This window comes from Anabas testudineus, chromosome 23, assembly GCF_900324465.2.
Source record: "Anabas testudineus chromosome 23, fAnaTes1.2, whole genome shotgun sequence".
Classification (NCBI taxonomy): domain Eukaryota; kingdom Metazoa; phylum Chordata; class Actinopteri; order Anabantiformes; family Anabantidae; genus Anabas; species Anabas testudineus.
Window position 1 is genome coordinate 8,139,841 of NC_046631.1, and position 22,709 is coordinate 8,162,549.

The following is a 22,709-nucleotide window of genomic DNA, read 5'->3' on the forward strand; positions in this document are numbered from 1 at the left end:
GAGACAAAAAAAACCAAGCGGGGACAGCGCTGCGACTCTGAGGAGCACAACAAAGCCCCAGAAACTGTCAGCAGACACTTCAGCGCTCGGAAAATCACTTAGTGCGACACGTTGAGTGAAGAAGGATCATTTCTGTCTTATTTCTCTGCCAGCATAAAAATGGGGGCTGTGGAGAAGGGGGTGGTGCGTCTGAGCTAGAGATCCTATTACAGGGATCCAGACTTTTCATGGACTTTTTTTTTTTTTTTTTGGGAGCTGGGGGGGAGGGCAGCTCCGCAACTTTCTCGGCCTGATGTCGTTTTCAGACTTCAGATGAGTCCTTTACATGGCTGTAAGTTGATTATAACTCTTTTCTAGACTTGAGTGCAGTTCGAGGGGCTGTGGGAGTTTGGATGATGAAGGAATTCAGCAGGATCCAACAAGGAGAAGAGCTGAATAAAAAACAAAAACAACAAAAAAAAAGTTTGGGAGCAGTGCGAGGAGACCTTGAAGCGCACAGCAGCTTTTCTTCACCATGCCGCGTTTGGAAACATGTTTGAAATCTGAGGAAGAAAACATCCTCTGTGGATTTACTGAGGAGAAAGAACAGTGAAGCAGCAGGACACAAAGTAATCACATAGTTGCACCGTTCATTTGCTCTTCCAAGATGTCTTCCCAGGGCTGGAGCCCTATTGTTGGATTTTATGGGATGCTTTGCGTCTGGGCAGCCTGGCTTTCAGGCTCCGGGGCTGTGTTATCGCCCAACGGAACCATATTTGAGGACAACTGCAAGAAAACGACAACTTGTGAGGCACTTAAATACAACACATGTCTGGGATCGCCCTTACCGTACACACACACTTCCCTGATCTTGGCAGAGGACTCCAGCACCCAAGAAGAGGCTTTTGAGAAGTTGACCATGTGGTCTGGTAAGATTTATTGTGATCAGGCAATTACTCAAAGATGCTTTGTAACATTTAACTCTTCAGAAAGACACTGCTACTAGCACTACTATAAAAACTAATACTAGTACTAGTACACACACAGATCCACCTAATCCCAGTGGTTACAATATATCACAATAAAAGCCAGGTAAAGTGCATAAAAGGCATCCATTAATGAACACTCTTATAGGATAATATTGAATATTAACATGACTAACGAACTTAGAAAGTCATATTGAAAACTGTAAACTCACCATAAATCACTTATTGATCACAAACATCCTGCAGGATGATGAATGAAAGTCGCCCATGCTTTTAATTTGTAGTAATAAAAGGCTAAATACATCTATAAATAAGCTGCGGTGTCAGTTTGATGAATGATCAGTTTTTAATGTGATAATAAAGTTGATTGGTGTGATAATGAGCTGTGATGGGAAGTACTCTCTTCCTACCTCAAGGACAGAGATGAGGACTGAGGCTCCACAGGAAATGAGGGCTTAACAGCCATTAAAGGCAACAAAAGGATTCACTCTCAGGTGTCAGCAAGGGGACAATAGGAGAGTCCTGGTCTTAAAAGGTTTTTAGATATCCTGCAAGAGGTCTTTCACATAGGCTAGTCCCAGTCTACTGCCTCCCAGGTGTCAAACACTCCTAGATTGTCTTAAAGATCCTCATTTGCTTTGTCGTATTTGTTTAATATGGCTTCTGTGTAACTTACAGCTATACTCAGAAGGGATTGTACCCTGTCCCTCGCTGTGCTCTTGTTGAAGCTTAGCTGCAAATCCTCAATGTGCAGAACCTGAATTATTAATGCTTTGCTTTGTTAAACATACAGTAAATTGATGTAAATTGTTGCTGCTGGAAACATTGTGACTTCTTAGATGTCCAAGCATTTAACAAAATCACACATTATCAGGACTATTCTCAATTACTGGCTGCAGTATGCCTATATAGTGGTTGAAAACAGGGCTGCACTACTGCCAGTAAACTTCATGATCAATTTCTCTAACAACTAGTTGCTTGTTTTGTCTGACCAACAGTCCAAACCTGAAAAATGTTGAGTTACCTACTTTATATGACAAAGAGCAGCAGCATGTCCTCGCATTTGAGCAGCTAAAATCAGTACAAAAGGCAGAGAATTAGGGACATCTTAATTAGTCAGTCAATTACAATCAAATCTGTTTTAGTATGTTTTAAGACTGTCTTTGTGTCCTAGGTTTGCGCAACGCTCCTCGCTGTTGGTCGGTCATTCAGCCGTTGCTCTGTGCTGTCTACATGCCAAAATGTGAGAACGGTCGAGTTGAGCTGCCCAGTCAGAGCCTGTGTCTGTCTACACGTCGGCCGTGCAGCATCGTGGACCAGGAGAGAGGCTGGCCCAGTTTCCTCAAATGTGACAAATTCCCTGTGGGCTGTCCGGTATGCTTCTTTGTTACATAATGATGCAATTGATCCCTGAAGGGAAAAGCCTTATTCACTGCAGGTCAGAGGCCGGGGGCCATTTGCAGTACAGGGCTCTTTTTTTTTTTATGAGGTGAATGCATTTTGGCAGTGCATTTAATTCATCATTCAGTCAACAAAAAAATCATTTGCGTCAGTTGTGCATCTGTGCATCATGTAATACTACCATATATTTGCTCGTCATAGTTTCATAAAGGTGCAGAGTTTTCATTAAATGTCTTGTAAACTTCTTCACTAGTAAAGTTGAAATCCTTTGTGCCTTTGTGTGTAGAATGAGATGCAGAAGCTGAAGTTTAATACATCAGGTCAATGTGAAGCCCCGCTGGTGAAGACGGACATTCAGTCGAGTTGGTACAAGGATGTGGAGGGTTGCGGGATCCAGTGTGACAACCCCCTGTTCACCGAGGAGGAGCACAATGACATGCACACCTACATTGCTTACTTTGGCACCATCACCCTCCTCTGTACCTTCTTCACCTTGGTGAGACATGAGTAAATGTCATCATTCTGTTACTTGTACTGGTTTTTGAGTACAAATGTTTTTTCCAACTTTCACTACTTCGCTGTTTTAGGCCACGTTTCTTGCTGACTGGAAGAACTCCAACCGCTACCCGGCTGTTATTCTCTTCTATATCAACGCCTGTTTCTTCGTGGGCAGCATTGGCTGGCTGGCCCAGTTCCTGGATGGAGCACGCAAGGAGATCGTGTGCAAGAGTGACAACACTATGCGGCTTGGGGAGCCCTCGTAAGTCTGACAGCTCACATCGATCACTCACGAGAGTAGATTTTTTTTTACACAGTGACATCTCTGTTTTCATGTGTTGCTGAAAAAAGTGTGAAGTTGTTTCCAAAAAGAAAATGAAATCTGTGAGCGATGTCCTCTGTTGTTGCCCGTGCAGGTCATCAGAGACACTGTCGTGTGTCACAATCTTCATCATCGTCTACTACTCCTTGATGTCAGGTGTGATTTGGTTTGTCATGCTCACCTATGCCTGGCACACGTCCTTTAAGGCCCTGGGCACTACCCACCAGCCGCTGTCTGGCAGAACCTCCTACTTCCACATGGTCACGTGGTCCATCCCATTCGTCCTCACTGTGGCCATCCTGGCTATCGCTGAGGTGTGTTGGGTGTTATTTGCCTTGAAGATTTAAAAAGTGTGTCTCACTCATTCAGTTTGATCACATTTTACTTCATACTTAGTCCGTGTCGTCTGGTCCTCCACAGGTGGATGGAGACTCGGTGAGCGGGATTTGTTTTGTAGGCTACAAAAACTACAGATACCGTGCCGGGTTTGTGCTGGCACCCATCGGAGTGGTGCTTGTTGTTGGTGGCTATTTCCTCATTCGGGGTGAGCACATGTGTAGAGCAGCAGCGCCGCTTCGTTTGGTCCTGTTGTACCTTCAAGTCATAAAGCTTAAATTTCAACTGGTATTTCTCTTTTTGTAGGGGTCATGACCTTGTTTTCCATCAAGAGTAACCACCCAGGACTACTGAGTGAAAAAGCAGCGAGCAAAATCAACGAGACAATGCTGAGACTTGGTATGTTCTGTCCTCTGTTGTTAGCGTTTCTTACCAAAACAGGTGACCTGGAAACATGAAGGGAAAAGAGACGAACTAAGCATTTGGAGGAAAATCTAATATTTAGGGATTCTGTATGTCATTGGACACACTGAACAAGGAATTTAAACACTGTTGATGGTACTATATAGTGTGCCAGCCCATCAGCAATTCTTGTTTACAGTGTTTAGTGTAAGTTGCCTTCTGCACAGAAAGAGCTTTATAATTCTCAACAAAAATCAACAAGTAAGCCAGAGAATGAAGCATTTCTGATCTCTTTCTTCTTCATGTATCTAATTTCTTTCATAAGTAAGATTTTTCTTTATACGTTGTAGTTCATTGTTCTGTTTCTCCTCCTCAGGTATATTTGGATTCCTCGCATTTGGCTTTGTTTTCATAACTTTCGGCTGCCACTTCTATGATTTCTTCAACCAGGCTGAATGGGAGAGGAGCTTCAGAGAATATGTGCTGTGAGTATTTGTCCTCCATCCTTTGTTTTTCCTTTTCTGATTTGCTGTAAGTATTGTAGTTATACACTCAGTTACTTTTGTCATTACACAACTCAGTAACGAAGGTGTACACCTGCCTGCCTTAGAACTACACCACTTGTTAGATCAGCACTCCTATTAAAACAACTTCTTCAGGTTCACCATTTGCAAATAAACACACACAGGCTGATAAAGTGATGTGTTGAGACTGTTCCCACTCAATTTAAGACCTTATTTATCAGATTCTGTATTTGAATGTACATTAGTCATGTGGCTGGAAGATGTGAGAAGCACACGATCGAGACTGATCATCTCTGGGATATTTTCAACAGATGTGAAGCTAACGTGACAATTGCCTCTCAGACCAACAAGCCAATCCCAGAATGCACCATTAAGAACCGGCCCAGCCTCATGGTGGAGAAAATCAACCTGTTCTCCATGTTTGGAACAGGAATTGCTATGAGCACCTGGGTCTGGACCAAAGCAACAATCCTCATTTGGAAACGCACCTGGTGCAAGTAAGCAGAGGTCAAATAAGCATGAACCACAAGTAAACTTGTCAGTCTTCTTTGGTTGTTACTCATTTTTACAGGTTTATGCTGAAGACTGTATTTTATTAGATCATATTAGTATGATATGAGATGTTTTTTACTCTATTATTTTGTAGCTCACTGTGTCTTTGACTTCATGTGCAGGAATTTGGTTTGAACAGAAATACTGCCTCTTGGAATTATTGTTTCCGGTTCCTTCCCATCTATAATCTAATGCACATTAACCTCCTTTATCTTGTGTCAGGATTACTGGCCAGAGTGACAACGAACCCAAGAGGATCAAGAAGAGCAAGATGATTGCCAAGGCATTTGCGATGAGGAAGGAACTCCACAAGGACCCGGAAAAGGAGCTGTCCTTCAGTATGCACACTGTGTCTCATGACGGGCCAGTGGGTGAGTGTTTCAGTGGATAGATCAAACGTTATTGTGGTCATCCATTCTGAGTAAGCTTGAACATACAAGATAAATTTGTTGTTGCCAGACAACAGAAGACAATATTGGCTCAAGTCTGCATGAATGTTTTATTGTCCACTATCTTTGGTGACGAATACAGCAGCAGTTTCCAAGTCCAACCCAAATCGAATCCAACTTTATTTATAAAGCACTTTACACTACCACAAGGGACCAACGTTCTGTACAAGAGTAATGAAAAAGTCTGGTGATGTTTGGATACTTCCATCTTGTGGTAACTATTTGAAACTGCAAGTCCACTTTATTTATCTTGAACCAGTTCACCGCCGAAGCCATTAAAAATATGTTGGACTTCTCTTGGAGTCTCTGCTTGACTCTAAACAAACAGTTTGTGGTTTGTATTTTTTCATTTATAGCTGGAATTAATTTTGACCTCAACGAGCCGTCCAATGACATGTCATCAGCCTGGGCACAGCATGTGACCAAGATGGTGGCAAGGCGAGGTGCCATCCTGCCTCAGGACATTTCTGTTACACCTACTGGCACACCAGGTGAGCGCTGGGTGACACGATTCTGACATAATCCTTTAGAATTACAGTCATCTCCCTTTATCCTTTTCCTTCTCAGAGGATTGTTGAGCACTGATTTCAGTCTCTTTTTCTTCACAGTGCCACCTCCAGATGAGAGGAACAGATTGTGGATGGTGGAGGCTGAAATTTCACCAGAGATGATAAAGAGGAAAAAGAAGAAGAAGAGGAGGAAGAAGGAGGTCCGTCCTGCGGAGGAGGCTGGCCCAGTGGTGGATCATCATGCTTATCAACCGCGTGAGTTCGGCCGCAGCTCAGTGCCCCGTCTCCCCAAACTACCCTGTCATCCAAGCCTGGTTGCTAATCTACGGGAACAGCAGAGGCTACAGCAAAAGATGGAGGAGGAGGTCCTGCCAGGATCCTACCCAGAGTTCCAACCCTCGTACCCTCTGACCTGTGAGGAGAGACAGCCCTACAACCCGCATCACCACAGCAACTGGAACAGCTACGGACGCAGCCTGCTCAGCAACCCCACCCTCAACGACCGCCCAGAAGACCTGGGTCTCGGCCCACGCTGTCCCCCCTCAACCTCCACCTGGCAGCGCAGTGGATCTTCTCGCTACCCCGGGGAGATGGAGCTCAACGATGGGCTTTCAGAGAGGATGGCCCATGTGGCTCGGGTACCAGCTGGCCGGAGGACTGGCTATGGACCCATCCACTCGCGGACCAGTTTAATGGAGGCGGACCTTATGGATGCTGACTCTGACTTCTAAGAGCAAAGCTCCAAAAGATTCTGGCTGTTTTTTTTTTTTTTTGTGGTACACAGACAGTAAGCTATCAAAGTGCTGGATACTTTCAAAATTCTTACTAAGGTGCACCTAGACAACAGTGCCAAGTGGTCAAGATAAAACTAGGCTGGTCAGTTTTGTTTTTTTTATTTTATGTTTTTTTAAGGAAAAGAGATAAAGTGAAAACATATGTTGTGAATAAGTTAATGAAAAATATTTTTTTATATTTTATTTGTGTCCAATAAAAAAAATCAAAGACAACTACATGATGAGACAAACAAGGCAGCTAAACTGTACATGGCTTGAAACCGGTGTCAAATTAAGATGCCAGTTAGAAATGTTGTCATAACTGCTAACTGTCTGAATTAGATATTAAATACTTTTTGTGACACGACATGTTTAGGGTTTAAGGTGTAATCTTAGAAAAGTCAGTACTACAGCTTGTGTAATTTGATTTCTGACTCATTCAATCATACAGTTCAAATAAAACCACGGACCTCTTGCAAATATTATTTAACCGTCTAATGTAATATATTTTAATGTTTTAAGTTTCTGTTACTCTCCTTCCACCACTATGTAGCCAACAATTTCTTGTGTGTAAGTACATTTAAGTTGTACTTGTACTAACTGTTATCTTCCTTACTCTTATAGAACTAATATCAAGCGGTAAAACATTGATAAGAAATTTTAATATACACTGGGACTTGGACTGAAGCCAGGCGTTACTGAAAGGAAGTGTGTATGTGTGAAAAGTTACTTTATAATTCAAAATAGTTTTAGTTCATTTCACACCAGCAAACTAATTTGGTAATATAGCATAACTACAAGAAACCGAGCTCAAATTAATAGTCATTATTTGTATATGATTTGTTTTCTTTTGCAATGAACTACACTTGTGTACTGCAGTTATTGATTGAATTGACTTTTTCTAATCTAGTTCTCGTTGTATATTACAGAAAAACAACTCACATAGTACTGTTAATTCTAAATGCTTATTTTTTTACAGCAGTACTTCTAATTTTTACTAATCTGTTGTATATATTCAATCTGAACTGAGCTCCGTATGTGTTTCCTCCTCTTGTCAGTCCAGTTAAACTTCTTTCGTGTTATGTATTTCTTTTACATTGCAGCTGACTTTTCTTCTAATCTGAACAAATGCTCCTACTTGTCTTTTGTTCTCTTGCTTCATGTGTGTACTGTAAATAGGCTGTTTATAGATTTTTCAATAAGGATATTATTTGTACAGAAGTATATATCAAATCACGTGATTCCTCTGTTGACATCTTATTCAAAAAGGGAATAGTTTGCTATAAGAAGGTGTCACTTTAACCAAAACTTCACCCGGTATTGTCATTTTACACTCACTGTGGATAAATGAAGTTGAAGTACACTGCTGTGGATGACTTCTTAGACAGCGCAGATGTATTTATGATAGTAGTAGTTACCACATTGCTATCAATTCAACAATAAAGCAGGAGTTTGGCAACAGAAATAAAACATAGCTTATGTCCACCTGATAAAAGTTTATGCTCCATTAGGAAATTAAATGAAGATTATTTTTATATTAGTTTTTATGCTTTGAAAAGTAATAACCACCGCCTGTGTTTTTGGAAGCCTCTCTGTGTTTAGTCTGTGTTTACTGTCACTCTTGTTGTGCAGCTGTACTTTTTTGTTTTTATATGTAAATAAAAGTATTCCTACATTTCTATTCTCCCTTGTTTTGTTTCTTTTTCTTTTTTGCCATGTTGATATTGTTCTAAACGTCAGGTTTAAATCCCTCTGGTCTTCCTCCTGCTCCACCCCGCCCCCCCTCAGTGGCTGCTGGCTGTCAGGCTGTGGTGATGAGCAGCAGCGAGCGCACGCAGACCTGGCGGTGGTGGTGAAGCCTCGAGGCCCAGGTGATCCAGGAGCAACACGGGGAGTAGAAAAGTCAAAATGTCACAGAAAAGGTCGTCACTGATGCCAGGTGGTGTGGAGAACCTGCGGAGGAGATCCGTGGCTGAAGCGCCAGGTGAGTCCAAACCCTTTGGCTTCTTACCGGTGAGCTGCGTTCAATAAGTCGCAAATTGCGTTTGTCTTCTAGTTTAATTAACTTTTTTGAAACCCAAGCACCAGATTTGCGTCTCGCCACTTATTAAAAACATTTGTCGCGTTTGAGTTTGTGCTTTTGCTGCTTGCTTTGTTTGTAAATCTGCTCATCAAAGTCACCTGTGCTGCTCCTGAGACAGAGGGCTTCCTGTAGGGGTTTGTTTTCTATGACAGAGCTGGAGTCTGAAAACAGGGGCAAGACTTCTGTCTCTCTTTGTGATGAGGACAACTTGGTAAACCTACTGATCAATTAGTGGTTTGTGTCATTAGGAAGTCATCTTTTAGTATATATTTAACATATATTAGTGGGAGTGTTGCATGGTTGCAGATGGGTTTTCTAAAATACAGCATATAATGTGACTTTGTGACGGTCTGTCCTCTAACACATGGTCTCCATCTCTTTTAAAACCCCCTAACTCTGTTCTCCGTGATGTGTTTCAGAACATTGTGTTGACCCTGAACACCACTTCCAGTTCCCACAGCGACACTTTCAAAGCGACCGGCTCTGTGCTGGCTCCCAGCATCCAGAGATGGGCACAGTGGAGACACCCCCTCCAGATTCTTCTACTCACCACTTCTGCCACTGCACACCAAAATGTTTCCTCACTGTTCCTCATAGAGGTGAATGAGACACCTGATGTACAGCCCTACATCATTTATTGGACATAATGAGCGACTGCTTGGTCAGAAAAGTCAGATTATGACAAACGACATGCGGCCTACATGCTACATACAACCAGAATTCTTCTTTAATTATAAAGCACTGTAAATTGTGCTGCGGTTTCTTGTTGCCATGTGTTCAGTCATTAATAATATGATTAGTCTTGATAGACAGCAGGTGACAGAGTGGGGATACTGCATTGAAATTCTCATGAATGGATGCAACCGTTCCCCCTAGTGAAGTGACTTTGTGTGTCATTTTAAATCCATTTATCCTATACAGATAATTGTGTGGATCATGATCAGCACCACCAGTTTCCACGGCGACAGTCTCAAACTGATCGGCTTTGTGTTGGACCGCAGCATCCAGAGATAGGCACAGTGGAGATATCCTCCCCGGATGTTTCTGCGCGCCACTTCTGCCACAATGTCCCAAAATGTTACCTCACTGTTCCTCACAGAGGTGAATAAAACTCTGCTTCATCTAGTTAAAATGCACCGGTACAGTTTCTTTGTCTTGAATTGGAAGAAATGTTTGGGGCTGCACACATCGACACTGGAGATGTAGTGAAGATGTGAAAAATCAAATGGTGAAAACAGGAGTTATCTGGTTTCTTGGCTTTTCTACCCAGGAGGTCAGGCCATCTCAGGCTGGTCTACTTCGTCACGGTATGGAGAAGATGGCTGGCATGAAGGAACTACAAAGACTACAGTCAAAGTGGACAATGAGGTGGAGGCACACAGGGAAGCCAACAACTACAAGGTAGGCCATGACTAAGACATGAGTCCCATGCACCTTATTAATATCTACCTTAATGCATTTGGCTCAGAATATATTGCTGCTTTTTAGGTTCACATTTCTTTAGCAGTTGTCAAAATGTGGGTATGTGTGTGTGACATGTCCTGATACTTTTTTCCAGTTTGGCTTCAGGAAGTGGAAGGGCAATGTAACGGAGAAGCCCATTGAAGACCAGTCAGACACCATCAAAGAGCTGCACTCTGACCTTAGCATTGTTAAATCTCATGAAGGTGTTTTTCTCCCTATTTGCTCTTTAATTATACAGAACTTTCATACTTTAATCTCCAACAAGAGCAATAAGTCGTTTGTGTCTCTCTTTCAGGCTCAGTGGTAACCTTTGGGAACATAGTTTATGTATTTTTATTCGGATGGTGGATATCTTTAATCTACTTCGTCATATGCCCTGTAATGTTTCTAACAATCTTCGGTGCCCCTTATGGTATGTATTCTATAAAGCTGCATCTCTCAGAGCATTTTATTTTCCTAAATGTAGAACAGTATCACTGTGAACCACTGTACTGTTTTCAGGCAAACTCTGTTTGAAGATGGCATGGTTCTTTTTTTGGCCATTTGGAAAGTTAGTAGAGAAGGTAATATGTATTTTCCTGTCTATACCAGTTTATTGGAATTGTTAATGCTGGGATATACAGTAATGAGTAGATCTTTTTTAGTCTAGTGATCTAGTGATGAAATCTGGTGTGAAGCCTCCAAAGTTTGATGTTATTCCTGAAGTGGGGGATAACGAGGACAGCAAGGACCTGCTCAGTGTTAAGGAGTCGGCGCCACTTTTGGTGTCTTCCCCAATGTTTCCTTCCCCTGTTGAGATCCCTGTCCCAGAACTGCCAGCAAGGAAAAGGTCAAAGCACTGGGTAGGAAACTCACATGGTGCAATTAGACATTCAGTAATATTATTACATATATACAGTATATATATATATATATATATATATGTGACCCATTTTAATCATTCTGTGCTTCTTTGCAGTGTCGCATCAGTACTTATGTTTGGCTGTTATTGGGTTATCCTGTTCTGGTTGTGGTCCACTCCCTAGTCTGTATTATCTCCTGGCTGCTGGTCTTCACCATCCCTGTAGCCAAGATGAACGCTCGCACACTGAGCACGGTCCTTCTGATGGCACCAGAAGATGTCAACATCCACACAGTGGAAAAGGTATGTGGTCATTTTCTGACACTTCATCTACATGTAACTGATGTGCTCCACTTGCTCATGTGGATGAAGCACCAGCTGTTGAAGCAGTGACCCATCTAACTGGTGTTTATCTTCTATTACATTTCTCCATAAATGGCTTGTTCTACCAAATTACAAAGACTTTACTCTCAGTTAGTGTTAACTTGTATTTAATGTGTACTGTGCATTGTTTTGGGATACCTGTAGTTAACCCTGTGGACATCTTTCTTTAGGAATTGAATTTCTAACTTAATATCAGTGATTTATTATTTTTTTTCCAGATATCTGGATGTAAGACCAGAGTTATCTTATGCTGTTATCAAGCATTTAATGCATATTACTACAAATACACTCTCCAAGGAATCAACATCTTTGGTCTCAGTATCCTTTTTTGGTTGTTTGAAAGAACATAATGTTCTAAGTAGTGAGCTTGTAGGACAAATGAAGGGAGGTTGGGTCAGCATACCATTAGATTGCAATGTAATACACTATTGAATTACAACTTACCCCCTAGCATTTGGTGTTATGGTTTGTCCACTGCCTGATTATATTCCTTAAGTCTATGCAGACCTGCTTCCCTTGGTACTGGCCACTCTGGTTATTGGCTATACTGATTATGATCACAAGTACTTTAGTCCTGAGGTCAAGTTTGCCACCGCCATCACTTCCATCATTCCTCTATCCTACTATATTGGCATGGGAATAGCAAGGTAAAGTACAGTATGTGTATGACCTCTGATAGAAAGTATATTGTAATAGTTGGTTTTATTACTTTTCGTGCTCCCACAGCATTTCGGCACAGAGTAACTTTGCACTGGGAGCCGTGGTGAACGCTACTTTTGGCTCCATCACAGAGCTGACGTTCTACATCACAGCGCTGCTGCAGGGACACCGTCTCGCCAACAAATGTTATGAAGAAGTTGTCAAAGCTGCACTCACTGGAACTTTGCTTGGGTGTATACTGTTCATACCTGTGAGTGCTTAAGAAGGACAAATGTGTCAGTTCTCTGTGAAGATCCTGATTTCGTTTGTAACTGCATCATGCGCTATGAGACTGAAACTTGTGGACAGATGCTCATGCTCATGTGTTTGTCAACTGCACAGGGTGTATGTATGATTGTTGGGGGAATTAAACACAGAGAGCAAAAGTTTAACAGTCGTTCAGCTGGAGTGAGCTCAGCTTTGCTCTTCATATCCATAGGAGGTATGTATGGTATCTGGACATATCACTCATTTTAACAATAATTCCTCCACCAACAGATACAGAAAACCTCAAAATTGACCCATAATAACCTATAATATTGCTCCTAGGTGTGTTTGCCCCCACCCTCTTCTCCAAGACCTTTGGTAACTTAATGTGTGAAAACTGCACCAATGTCTCAGGCAACGCCACAGTACCCTTCGTCTGCAAGGGCTGTCACTACGACATGGTGGGCTCCTTCCTCTAAATTTCCTCTAACTTCCAGCTTTCTGTATTGGGCTCTCAGAGCTTATTGTTTTAGATCAGTTCAAGCATCAAAGCAAAGCAAGTTTGAATACACTTTATTGGTTGATTAATGCCACTTGAGATTGATGTGAGCAGTGTTATTCACATCTGGGGTATTTTCTTTGTGATATTTAACATAACATATATTTTATAAGCTTCTATGAATTTCATTTTTCACTGTCATTCATCTCAACAGACTCAAACTGACCCACATTTGATTCTGTCTCATATTGAGTAAGTGCAGATGCTACACACACATTGTTTTATTTAAAAATATTACTGTCCTTTTCCAATGCACTTAATTTAAATATTGATTATTAATTTCAGGCCTCTGGTGTACACAATTTCTGTGCTGCTGCCAGCTGCTTATATTATCGGCCTCATCTTCACACTGAAGACTCACTCACACATCTATGATATCCAAATCAGCGATGACCACAGGGACCATGCACATGGTTAGTTCACATAAAAGGGTACTAGTATCTACCAGCCCACTAGTGAGGTCACAGCTGGCTGTCTTCTGATCACCTAGTCTTGTTTAATTCCAGCACTGACTGCCTGTTACCTGGATTGTCTTTCCCTTGTAATTAGGTGAATGTGAGGAGAACAAGTCCCCTCATCAGTGAGTAAATTATAAATGGTAAACTTCAGCTTGTCTGTTAATTCAGTATGTATGTTACCAACAGGTCATCATGTGGTCCACTGGTCCCGCTGGAGGGCTCTTGGAGTGCTTATTGTTGCCACAGTGCTGATGGCCTGCTGTGCTGATCTCAGCACAACCAACATTGAGCCCATGTTGACCAATTACTCCATCTCCCAGGTATTTCAGATGCTTGTTTTTTTTACTTTCTGCAAAGAAAAGAGTTGAGGGATCAGAAAAAATGTAGTATACAGTACAGTATATGTGAACTACAGATACAGTACCTTATCTACAGTATATCTTTAGATTAAAAGTACTGAAACACCAAAGAAAGCTTAGCAATGTGTGGTAGGTATGGTTTCCCTCCGTGTGTTTATTTGTACTGAGGTTACCCTGCTTTCATGCAGTACTTCATAGGTGTCACAGTGTTGGCCATGGTGCCAGAGCTTCCTGAGATTGTCAATGGGGTTCAGTTTGCATTGCAGAACAACATCAGCCTGAGGTATGAGTATAATGTACTGTAGTGTCATTTTAAGTTACTGAGACAAATTTGATTACTTTCTTGCATTAATTTGCACCATGAAAAATATGATGAAGTAAAATTGTGTCTTAGTCACATGTAAACTTAAAATTACAGTATGTAAATATTTTGATTTGTTTAACTTTTATAGTCCCTTAAGTACTATTTCTCATAAATTGATAAAAATGCCAAACAAAGCTGGAAAAGAAATTGGTGTTTGTGCATTTGTACATACATTTCTGCTTTCACAGCCTTGAAGTGGGCAGTTGCATTGCTGTGCAGGTCTGCATGATTCAGATTCCTTTGCTCATCCTCTTCAACGTATTCTTCGTAAGCTAAAATTGCCATTTTTCCACATTATTTTTTATTTTCTGTTTACTTAATAATTTGAGAACCGTTTTTTCCCAGGATGTTGGATTTGTGCTTCTGTTTAGTGATATCCATCTATGGGCCAGTATCTTTAGTGTCATTCTGGTCAACTACATCTTCATGGATGGAAAATGCGACTACTTTCAGGGTACGTCATGTTAAAGTAATTATCGCCTGAAGGTATTAACAGAAACATTGTCTGTTAATTGTTGTAGATGTACTTGAAATTATAATGGACTTTGTTTTGTCTGCAGGCACTGCTCTAGTGGTGGTATATCTCATCCTTTTGGCCCTTTACTTCTTTGCTCCTTCTCCAAAGTCTTGTTGACCTGATTGTGAACAAAAAATCCTGAAGCTCCAAAAATGTTATGTTGCCATTATGCAAATACAGTAATAATTATTCATTTTTATGTGGTGTGGGTTCAGTGGCACAAAAGATGGATAAAGAATTGGATTGAGTTTTGAAACACCACACCAGAGCTGTAAAGCAACAGATTATAGGAGATGGTGTTTTGAGTGCATTTACCCTGTTCTTGTTGTTCTATTTTTTAGTTCTGAACTGCTATAACACGTAGTTTATGTTGGACAAAATAAACGCATGAATTTATAAAAGGTAATTGTTAAGAATTTTTTTAACACTGCACTACCTACTGTTTCTTTTACATAGAAAAGCACGCAATTGAATTTAAAAAATGTATACTACTGCGACTTAGTTTTCATTTCTGCTTTGCTACCCTAGGGCCATACATTTTATTGGCATTTTGACACATTTGATATGCTCAACTAACAGGACAAATGGCAAGTACATCACTGCCGTGATTAAATCCACATTCTCAGGTTAGAATTCACGCAAAGTAGTAGTCAAGTAGTTTTAATTCAGTTGTATATCATGCCAATTATTAGTCAAGCAAAGGAAATTGTGGGAACACAAAACTATTTACAGAATATTTTTATTGACAATCCCAACACAACATTCACACAAAGCTACTATACAACATTTTAGTGGTCTTCTTCAAAAGGGTCTCCCAAAAGTAAAAATTTGATAATATAAAAAGCAGGTAATGACATCATGCACTGAGAACTTTTGTAATGTGAAACGGAAATGGAAGTGTATGGTGAGGAGGTGTTAGAGGCATCAAACCATCGAGCAACATGTCATCCTGACCAATTCTCACCCTAACCACCCATAATTCAAGGTGCAGCAGTGTTTGGCATCAGCTTAGTTCAAACGTATGAACAGCATTGAACATAACATTAAATTAGACTCAACTAGCTGAATCTTATCTACTCTGGTAATTAAAATTAAGTTTACTGTCTTTGACAAGACAAAAATTTGGCCACAAACATGTTTACTCAATATGTAATGACTGGATAGTTAAGTATGAAAGGTTTGCTGACTCTAAAACAATAATTTAACAAACTTTGTCTAAACATGCAGAGTTTTTATACTGCCAGTATTTCTGAAATTTCAACCTCATTACACGTCTACAAAAGGCACTGCAGTATAAACAAATGTTTTATCTAAGCCTAGTACAAAAGCAAAACCTGTGCAGAAACCATTATGTCATTAACAAAGGGGGTACATGTGTGAACAGAATTAATTCTTTATTTAATAAAATCATTTTAAAATCATTTAAAGAGCACCAAATTCACAGTGATGTGTTTATGTTGCATGGTTTAGTTTACAAATGAGAGATGCAATCAAATGGCATGGAAATTAAATTATCTTGAAGTTACCCACCTTCCTTAGACTTTTTTGTTTCCATATGATTCTTCAGATTAGGCTGTAACATAATGTATCATGAAAAATTCCAACAGTACAAGAGCTCAGACAGGTAAAACTAGCATGTAACCTTTTCTTATCACCAATTAAAATCAGTGTTTCTGCATGTTTTAGCTAATTTAACACAAATTATATTTTGCTGGCCATATTCAAAGCAAACATTTTAAAATGTTTTAGTACCTTATTAGTGTGACTGACTAGCATATTTCAAGTTTCTGGAAGTTGCTTTTCATACCATAGCAACTAGCATTATCTAGATATCAACTGAAATAAAAGGTTGCCTGAGACCTGAACTACAGCATATCAGCAGCAACAATGATTATATACAAGATCTGTATCAAATTGACTAAAATGTGCAAAAACACTATCTGTGACTTTAGACTGAAACCATTACTGTGATCATCTCTGCTTTGATATTACAATAATGAAATGCCTACAAATATGCAAGACAAAGAGTGCAAACAACTAGAGTGATTAGAATACTCCAGAATAACAGATTTAGTTCCAAATAAATATACATGCATTCTTCCTTTGCACAGACTTCTTAAAAATACTAGAGAAGGCGGATTTAAAAATGGGAGAGGACAGTCGTTGAAAACATGACTTGGCAAAATAAATATTTCCAGATGTCTTCTTTTGAAGGAGGAAAAGCGGGAATTCATACTTAGCTTGACACAAAGGCAAGGTAAGGAAGAGCGGTGGCAGGGGCGTTTGAGTAAAATCCATAAAACATTCCACATTTATTTTCTTTATCATCACTGTAACAGCAAAATATAACAAAAACAACAAAAGGCATCCCATAGTTTTTGGTTTTAAGGCGGGGCTACGTTAGGCAGGGGAGGGAGAAGGCATTTTCCCAAGAAATTTGCTCTGTATTCAATTCTGTGCTTTGTCAGACCTTGTTGTGCCTCAGTTCAGCCCTCCCGATCCCATCTGATCCTCTTGTCTATCCTTCCTCCACAGTGCGGCCTATTTCAAGCGTTCAATGAGTTCCTGTGTGAGGCCCAGGTTAAGCAGCTGCATGGTTGGGAGAGAAGTCAGGTGGGGAAAGGCCTTGAGCAGTTTTTCCCAGCATAGCTCTAGCAGACTGGGCACTGCCAGCCAGATCTTAAACAGAGAGCCAGTTCTCTTGTTCTCATGAATGTTCACCACACCACCGTGTATGTACATGCAGCCCGCCTGGAGAGGGAGTGAAAGAGAGAGAAAGATGTAAATGTTTCATACTGTACAGCATTCAGTAGTGTTTACTACAGAACAGATCTCAAGCTTGAGGTTCTACGCTCACCCATGAGCCATCATTGGTGATTTATGGGAAACTGTGACTGACAATTCTGTTTAGGGAAATTAAATTAAAGCAGTTTCTAAACCAGCCTACAGCTTTTAGTTTCATTTATTAGTATAAAATTATGAATTAAGAAAACTGTAATGTGACAATGTGCATTGTATGCATCAATACATTATCCACAAGTACTAAAATACAAACTCATAATAAGTATATTAACAGAAAAAAATATCCTTAAAAAAAATTGTTTAATAAAACAACACTCACTCTGACAGAGATTTGGTTGATAGATTTAATTCTTTACATATGTAAACTATACCAGAGCAATTACTGTAGTGGCAAGAAAGAGAAGTGTAATACTAACTGGCGTGACAGCAGCACAGTGGAAGTAAGCTGGCTCAGGCATCTCCGCTGGTAGTTTACTCCATTGAAAAGACTGCAGGTTGATCTTCCACAGATCAGATAATATCAATTCTCCATTGTAGCCTCCACAGATAAATACATCTACAACAGAGAAAAATCAACATATGTGTAATGGTATTTGCTTGAGTCACTTTAAGACTAAAAGACCTTTCACTCAACGTGCACTTCAAGATTGCTTGCTTTGGTGTAAGAATTCTCACCATTTCGTATTTGCACACAGCTATGGCATCTCCTAGGAGCAGGATACCCTGTTAAAAGCAAATAGATTTAACAAAAACTGTGTGCATGAGAACAGAACAGACATCATAATGAATTGCAGGATACAGACCTATTTTGTCATGAGGTTTAGTTGCAATCTCCTCCCAGGAATTGGTCTCCAGATTGTATGCGTGTATCTTTGATATAATAAGAAAAGAAATGCATTTATCATGGGTCTACTGACTGCTTTTAGTATTGATTAAGATAAGTATGGTTCCTTTTTTAAAACAATACCATGAAACACCAAGATTCTGTCTTTTCATTGAGTTGATTTTGCAGCTGCATTGATCCTCAGATTAGCACAAAAATATGAGCACACTGTAATGTGTGTGTAAGAATATGGCTTTCAAGAGCTAATCCTAGCACCTGACTGCAAGCATCAGCAGAGTACAGATGTTTTTTTCCATGTTTTCATTTGTTGTTTTAGTTTTAATAAAATCTCAATCAGAATGTGGCTGGAACAAAAGTTTGGTGATTACTTAGCTCTGTTTGGCCATTCTACTTTTGTGATGTACAGGGGTACCTTATCCAGAGGATAAGACGTCCAGGACGTTCCTCCTCCAAGAATGTAGATCCTCTGTCCATCATGTGCTATTTCATGTCTGTACCTGTGATGCACACAACAGCATGTTCGTTAAGCATTTTGACTGAGCTCATAAGACCTCTATTTTGGTTAAATCCTGTGGTAAATTCATAAATCATGACATTGTACCTTTCCTCAGGCAGGTCATCAGGAGGGTTATTGGGTTTGAGGTGGATCCACTCCCTGGTGGTCAGGTCCAGCCTGTGCAGGTCTGTGCTGTAAATGTAACCCGTAGTCCCTCCAAACACGTAGAGGAAGCCATTTATAATGACCATTGCCTGAAGGCAGAAAGATATGAATTTGCAGCCTAGTATGTGGTAGCTCCGTAAAATTATAACTTAAACGCTAAGACTGAGACTACCTGTCCATAGATTCTGTTTGGTTTCTTCCCACGACAGTTAAGAAGTGACCATCTCTTGTACTTCACGTTACAAACATGAACATCGTTGCCGTTATTTTCACCAAATGGGATCCCAGTGCCTCCAAACACCAGGAGGTTGTTGCCATGCAAAACAGCTAAAAGGAACACAGCAACATCCTTTAGTTTTTATTAAATCTGAACAGAAAACATGTTGTATAACAAATACTATTGAAGTGAAAATGCTTGACTACTAACTAGTATTAAAATGTTCAAAACTAATAGGTATACAATGTTTCACCTGACATAGACGCCAGCTCTGTGGGCATGTATCCCTCTGTTCGAATCTGCTGCCAGCAGCCTGTAGCAAAATGGTACCTCCATAGCTCCCTGAACAGTGGATAATCTTCATTTTCTGAGCCTCCTGACTCATCGTAGTCAGGGTTGTATCCTCCAAATACATACAGGTTAGTGTTGTCAGCGACACAGCGATGCCCACTACGGGCAGGGGGAGTACGATGTCCTGGAAAGGGAGGAACAAATTATCATAGGATGAGGACAGAAGGAGCATGATAACAGAGATGCTGCACAAGTATTAAAAGTTCACCCGCACAATAAACTGTTATCACTTGATAGACAAAAAAATAAGCTACCAACAGAAGTGAGTCAAATTACAAATAAGTCTGTGCTTTTATTCACAATGGAAATCTGACTGAATCACAAAATATAACATGTTTATCCAGATGAAAGCTTCTCACAACATCAGAATCCTTATATATACTTGTGTAACATGATGCTGACAGCTATACACCACACACAGGGTTAGCACCTAAACATAGGCCAACAGTCAATCCCAGGGCTAACATATAAACACACTGAGAGTTAAATCTACACAGATAAGAGCTTTTACATATAAGGTGCCCTTGTGTGACTTCGACTTCATGGTAAGAGGAAACATAAAGGCACCATAAGGAGCAAATACAAAGGCTATCGAGAAAACCCTAATACAGTTTAGCTCAGATGTAACAGTACAATACTTTATAAGGGCAACGTTTACATTGCTAACGTGCAAAAATAACATAACACGGTGTATTTGACCAGCACTTTGCGCCGGCGTTTAGTAGTTTAAACCCTGTTGTTAGCTTGTTCATGTTGTTGACCGACCTGCTAGCGTCTCTCCGTGCGGCGGCCTGCCTGTCAGTCTCTCGAATTTATTTAGCTGGTCTGGACAGCGAAGACCTTCCGCAACCGACATCGTTTCCCCGTTACAATTCTATTCTGGAGAATGTCACATCAAATAAAAACAACATCTGCTAAAGCGCTGATAAAACATTATAAACATTTCACACATCAGCCAGTTTTAAGATATTCACACGTTTCACCCCCGGCCGCGAGACATTGGCCAATCAGAGGGCTTGTTATTGGAACATGGCGTCATCAGAGGTGGGCGGGGCTCTCCAAAACAACAACAGGTTCTGATTTAGATGTAGGACATAGAATAAAAACTACAATATAAAAAAAACAATATAAATACAGTAAAAAACACAGTTAATACAGTACAAAATACAGTTAATACAGTACAAAATACAATAAAAACTACAATATAAAAAACAATATAAATACAGTAAAAAATACAGTTAATACAGTACAAAATACAGTTAATACAGTACAAAATACAAAAAAAACTACAATATAAAAAAAACAATATAAATACAGTACAAAACACAGTTAATACAGTACAAAACACAGTTAATACAGTACAAAATACAATAAAAACTACAATATAAAAAAACAATATATAAATACAGTACAAAACACAGTTAATACAGTACAAAATACAGTTAATACAGTACAAAATACAAAAAAAAACTACAATATAAAAAAAACAATATAAATACAGTACAAAACACAGTTAATACAGTACAAAACACAGTTAATACAGTACAAAACACAGTTAATACAGTACAAAATACAAAAAAAACTACAATATAAAAAAACAATATAAATACAGTAAAAAACACAGTTAATACAGTACAAAACACAGTTAATACAGTACAAAATACAATAAAAACTACAATATAAAAAAACAATATATAAATACAGTAAAAAACACAGTTAATACAGTACAAAATACAGTTAATACAGTACAAAATACAAAAAAAACTACAATATGAAAAAACAATATAAATACAGTACAAAACATAGTTAATACAGTACAAAACACAGTTAATACAGTACAAAATACAGTTAATACAGTACAAAATACAATAAAAACTACAATATAAAAAAACAATATATAAATACAGTACAAAACACAGTTAATACAGTACAAAATACAGTTAATACAGTACAAAATACAAAAAAAAACTACAATATAAAAAAAACAATATAAATACAGTACAAAACACAGTTAATACAGTACAAAACACAGTTAATACAGTACAAAATACAAAAAAAACTACAATATAAAAAAAACAATATAAATACAGTACAAAACACAGTTAATACAGTACAAAACACAGTTAATACAGTACAAAATACAATAAAAACTACAATATAAAAAAACAATATATAAATACAATACAAAACACAGTTAATACAGTACAAAATACAGTTAATACAGTACAAAATACAAAAAAACTACAATATAAAAAAAACAATATAAATACAGTACAAAACACAGTTAATACAGTACAAAACACAGTTAATACAGTACAAAATACAATAAAAACTACAATATAAAAAAACAATATATAAATACAGTACAAAACACAGTTAATACAGTACAAAACACAGTTAATACAGTACAAAATACAAAAAAAACTACAATATAAAAAAAACAATATAAATACAGTAAAAAACACAGTTAATACAGTACAAAACACAGTTAATACAGTACAAAACACAGTTAATACAGTACAAAATACAAAAAAAACTACAATTTAAAAAAACAATATAAATACAGTAAAAAACATAGTTAATACAGTACAAAACACAGTTAATACAGTACAAAACATAGTTAATACAGTACAAAACACAGTTAATACAGTACAAAATACAATAAAAACTACAATATAAAAAAACAATATAAATACAGTACAAAACACAGTTAATACAGTACAAAATACAGTTAATACAGTACAAAATACAATACAAAATACAGTTAATACAGTACAAAATACAATACAAAATACAGTTAATACAGTACAAAATACAATACAATATTCAATACAATATACAATATAAAATAAATACAGTTAATACAATACAAAATACAATGCAGTACAATTACAATACAAAACGTATGTAACACTTTTTTTGGCCAAAAATTAACCAGCTGAACCCCCCAAAATATGAGTCATCAACCTCTGTGTCATGAGACCTATTGTCTAGAGAAAAAGGACAAAACATAACCTTTTAAATTTAATTTCTTTCCCCTAAAAGTTTGATTTATCTAAAACCGTATTTACTAATCAACATTTGGCGTAAATTTATTTGTATCTGCATTAAATTACAACGGCTAGTTTTATCTGTGGAGATGAATGTCACAAAAATCCATCATAAAAA

At 38.7% G+C, this 22,709-nt stretch overlaps 3 protein-coding genes across 4 annotated transcripts; 2 read left to right on the top strand and 1 right to left on the bottom strand.

Annotated features, from left to right (window-relative positions):
* Positions 1 to 8,395, top strand: smo (smoothened, frizzled class receptor). Its single transcript, XM_026364070.1, has 12 exons — positions 1 to 908; positions 2,140 to 2,339; positions 2,653 to 2,862; positions 2,954 to 3,126; positions 3,281 to 3,500; positions 3,607 to 3,730; positions 3,829 to 3,921; positions 4,301 to 4,409; positions 4,760 to 4,945; positions 5,223 to 5,371; positions 5,806 to 5,940; positions 6,058 to 8,395. The coding sequence occupies exons 1-12, from the start codon at positions 647 to 649 to the stop codon at positions 6,687 to 6,689; spliced, it is 2,493 nt and encodes an 830-aa protein (XP_026219855.1). The 5' UTR covers positions 1 to 646; the 3' UTR covers positions 6,690 to 8,395.
* A 129-nt stretch (positions 8,396 to 8,524) lies between these two features.
* cax1 (cation/H+ exchanger protein 1) lies at positions 8,525 to 15,012 on the top strand. 2 transcript variants are annotated; one of them, XM_026361558.1, is made up of 21 exons: positions 8,525 to 8,715; positions 9,234 to 9,413; positions 9,736 to 9,915; positions 10,088 to 10,215; positions 10,373 to 10,481; positions 10,574 to 10,690; positions 10,780 to 10,841; positions 10,923 to 11,120; positions 11,237 to 11,422; positions 11,722 to 11,821; positions 12,009 to 12,150; positions 12,230 to 12,413; positions 12,545 to 12,644; positions 12,752 to 12,870; positions 13,123 to 13,160; positions 13,254 to 13,381; positions 13,613 to 13,746; positions 13,974 to 14,068; positions 14,338 to 14,416; positions 14,495 to 14,603; positions 14,710 to 15,012. In XM_026361558.1, the coding sequence occupies exons 1-21, from the start codon at positions 8,640 to 8,642 to the stop codon at positions 14,781 to 14,783; spliced, it is 2,538 nt and encodes an 845-aa protein (XP_026217343.1). In that variant the 5' UTR covers positions 8,525 to 8,639; the 3' UTR covers positions 14,784 to 15,012. The 2 variants fall into 2 exon arrangements, with proteins under 2 accessions (XP_026217343.1, XP_026217342.1); XM_026361557.1 differs by having other exon boundaries at positions 10,085 to 10,215; positions 14,710 to 15,011.
* A 410-nt stretch (positions 15,013 to 15,422) lies between these two features.
* klhdc10 (kelch domain containing 10) lies at positions 15,423 to 20,533 on the bottom strand. The gene is made up of 9 exons (XM_026364331.1): positions 20,307 to 20,533; positions 19,444 to 19,665; positions 19,146 to 19,300; positions 18,914 to 19,062; positions 18,725 to 18,809; positions 18,272 to 18,338; positions 18,144 to 18,191; positions 17,885 to 18,024; positions 15,423 to 17,417 (listed from the first exon to the last, which is right to left on the bottom strand). The coding sequence occupies exons 1-9, from the start codon at positions 20,395 to 20,397 to the stop codon at positions 17,208 to 17,210; spliced, it is 1,167 nt and encodes a 388-aa protein (XP_026220116.1). The 5' UTR covers positions 20,398 to 20,533; the 3' UTR covers positions 15,423 to 17,207.
* Positions 20,534 to 22,709: the final 2,176 nt, after the last annotated feature.

Coding starts and splice junctions, on each gene's coding strand:
- smo (XM_026364070.1), top strand. CDS start 647: ATGTCTTCCCAGGGCTGGAGCCCTATTGTTGGATTTTATGGGATGCTT. Junction 5,372..5,805: donor GTCTCATGACGGGCCAGTGG/GTGAGTGTTTCA, acceptor TTTCATTTATAG/CTGGAATTAATTTTGACCTC. Junction 5,941..6,057: donor TACACCTACTGGCACACCAG/GTGAGCGCTGGG, acceptor TTTTCTTCACAG/TGCCACCTCCAGATGAGAGG.
- cax1 (XM_026361557.1), top strand. CDS start 8,640: ATGTCACAGAAAAGGTCGTCACTGATGCCAGGTGGTGTGGAGAACCTG. Junction 9,414..9,735: donor CCTCACTGTTCCTCATAGAG/GTGAATGAGACA, acceptor TATCCTATACAG/ATAATTGTGTGGATCATGAT. Junction 13,161..13,253: donor TTGATTCTGTCTCATATTGA/GTAAGTGCAGAT, acceptor TATTAATTTCAG/GCCTCTGGTGTACACAATTT.
- klhdc10 (XM_026364331.1), bottom strand. CDS start 20,397: ATGTCGGTTGCGGAAGGTCTTCGCTGTCCAGACCAGCTAAATAAATTC. Junction 19,063..19,145: donor CAAACAGAATCTATGGACAG/GTAGTCTCAGTC, acceptor TTCTGCCTTCAG/GCAATGGTCATTATAAATGG. Junction 18,025..18,143: donor CTGTGTGCAAATACGAAATG/GTGAGAATTCTT, acceptor TCTCTGTTGTAG/ATGTATTTATCTGTGGAGGC.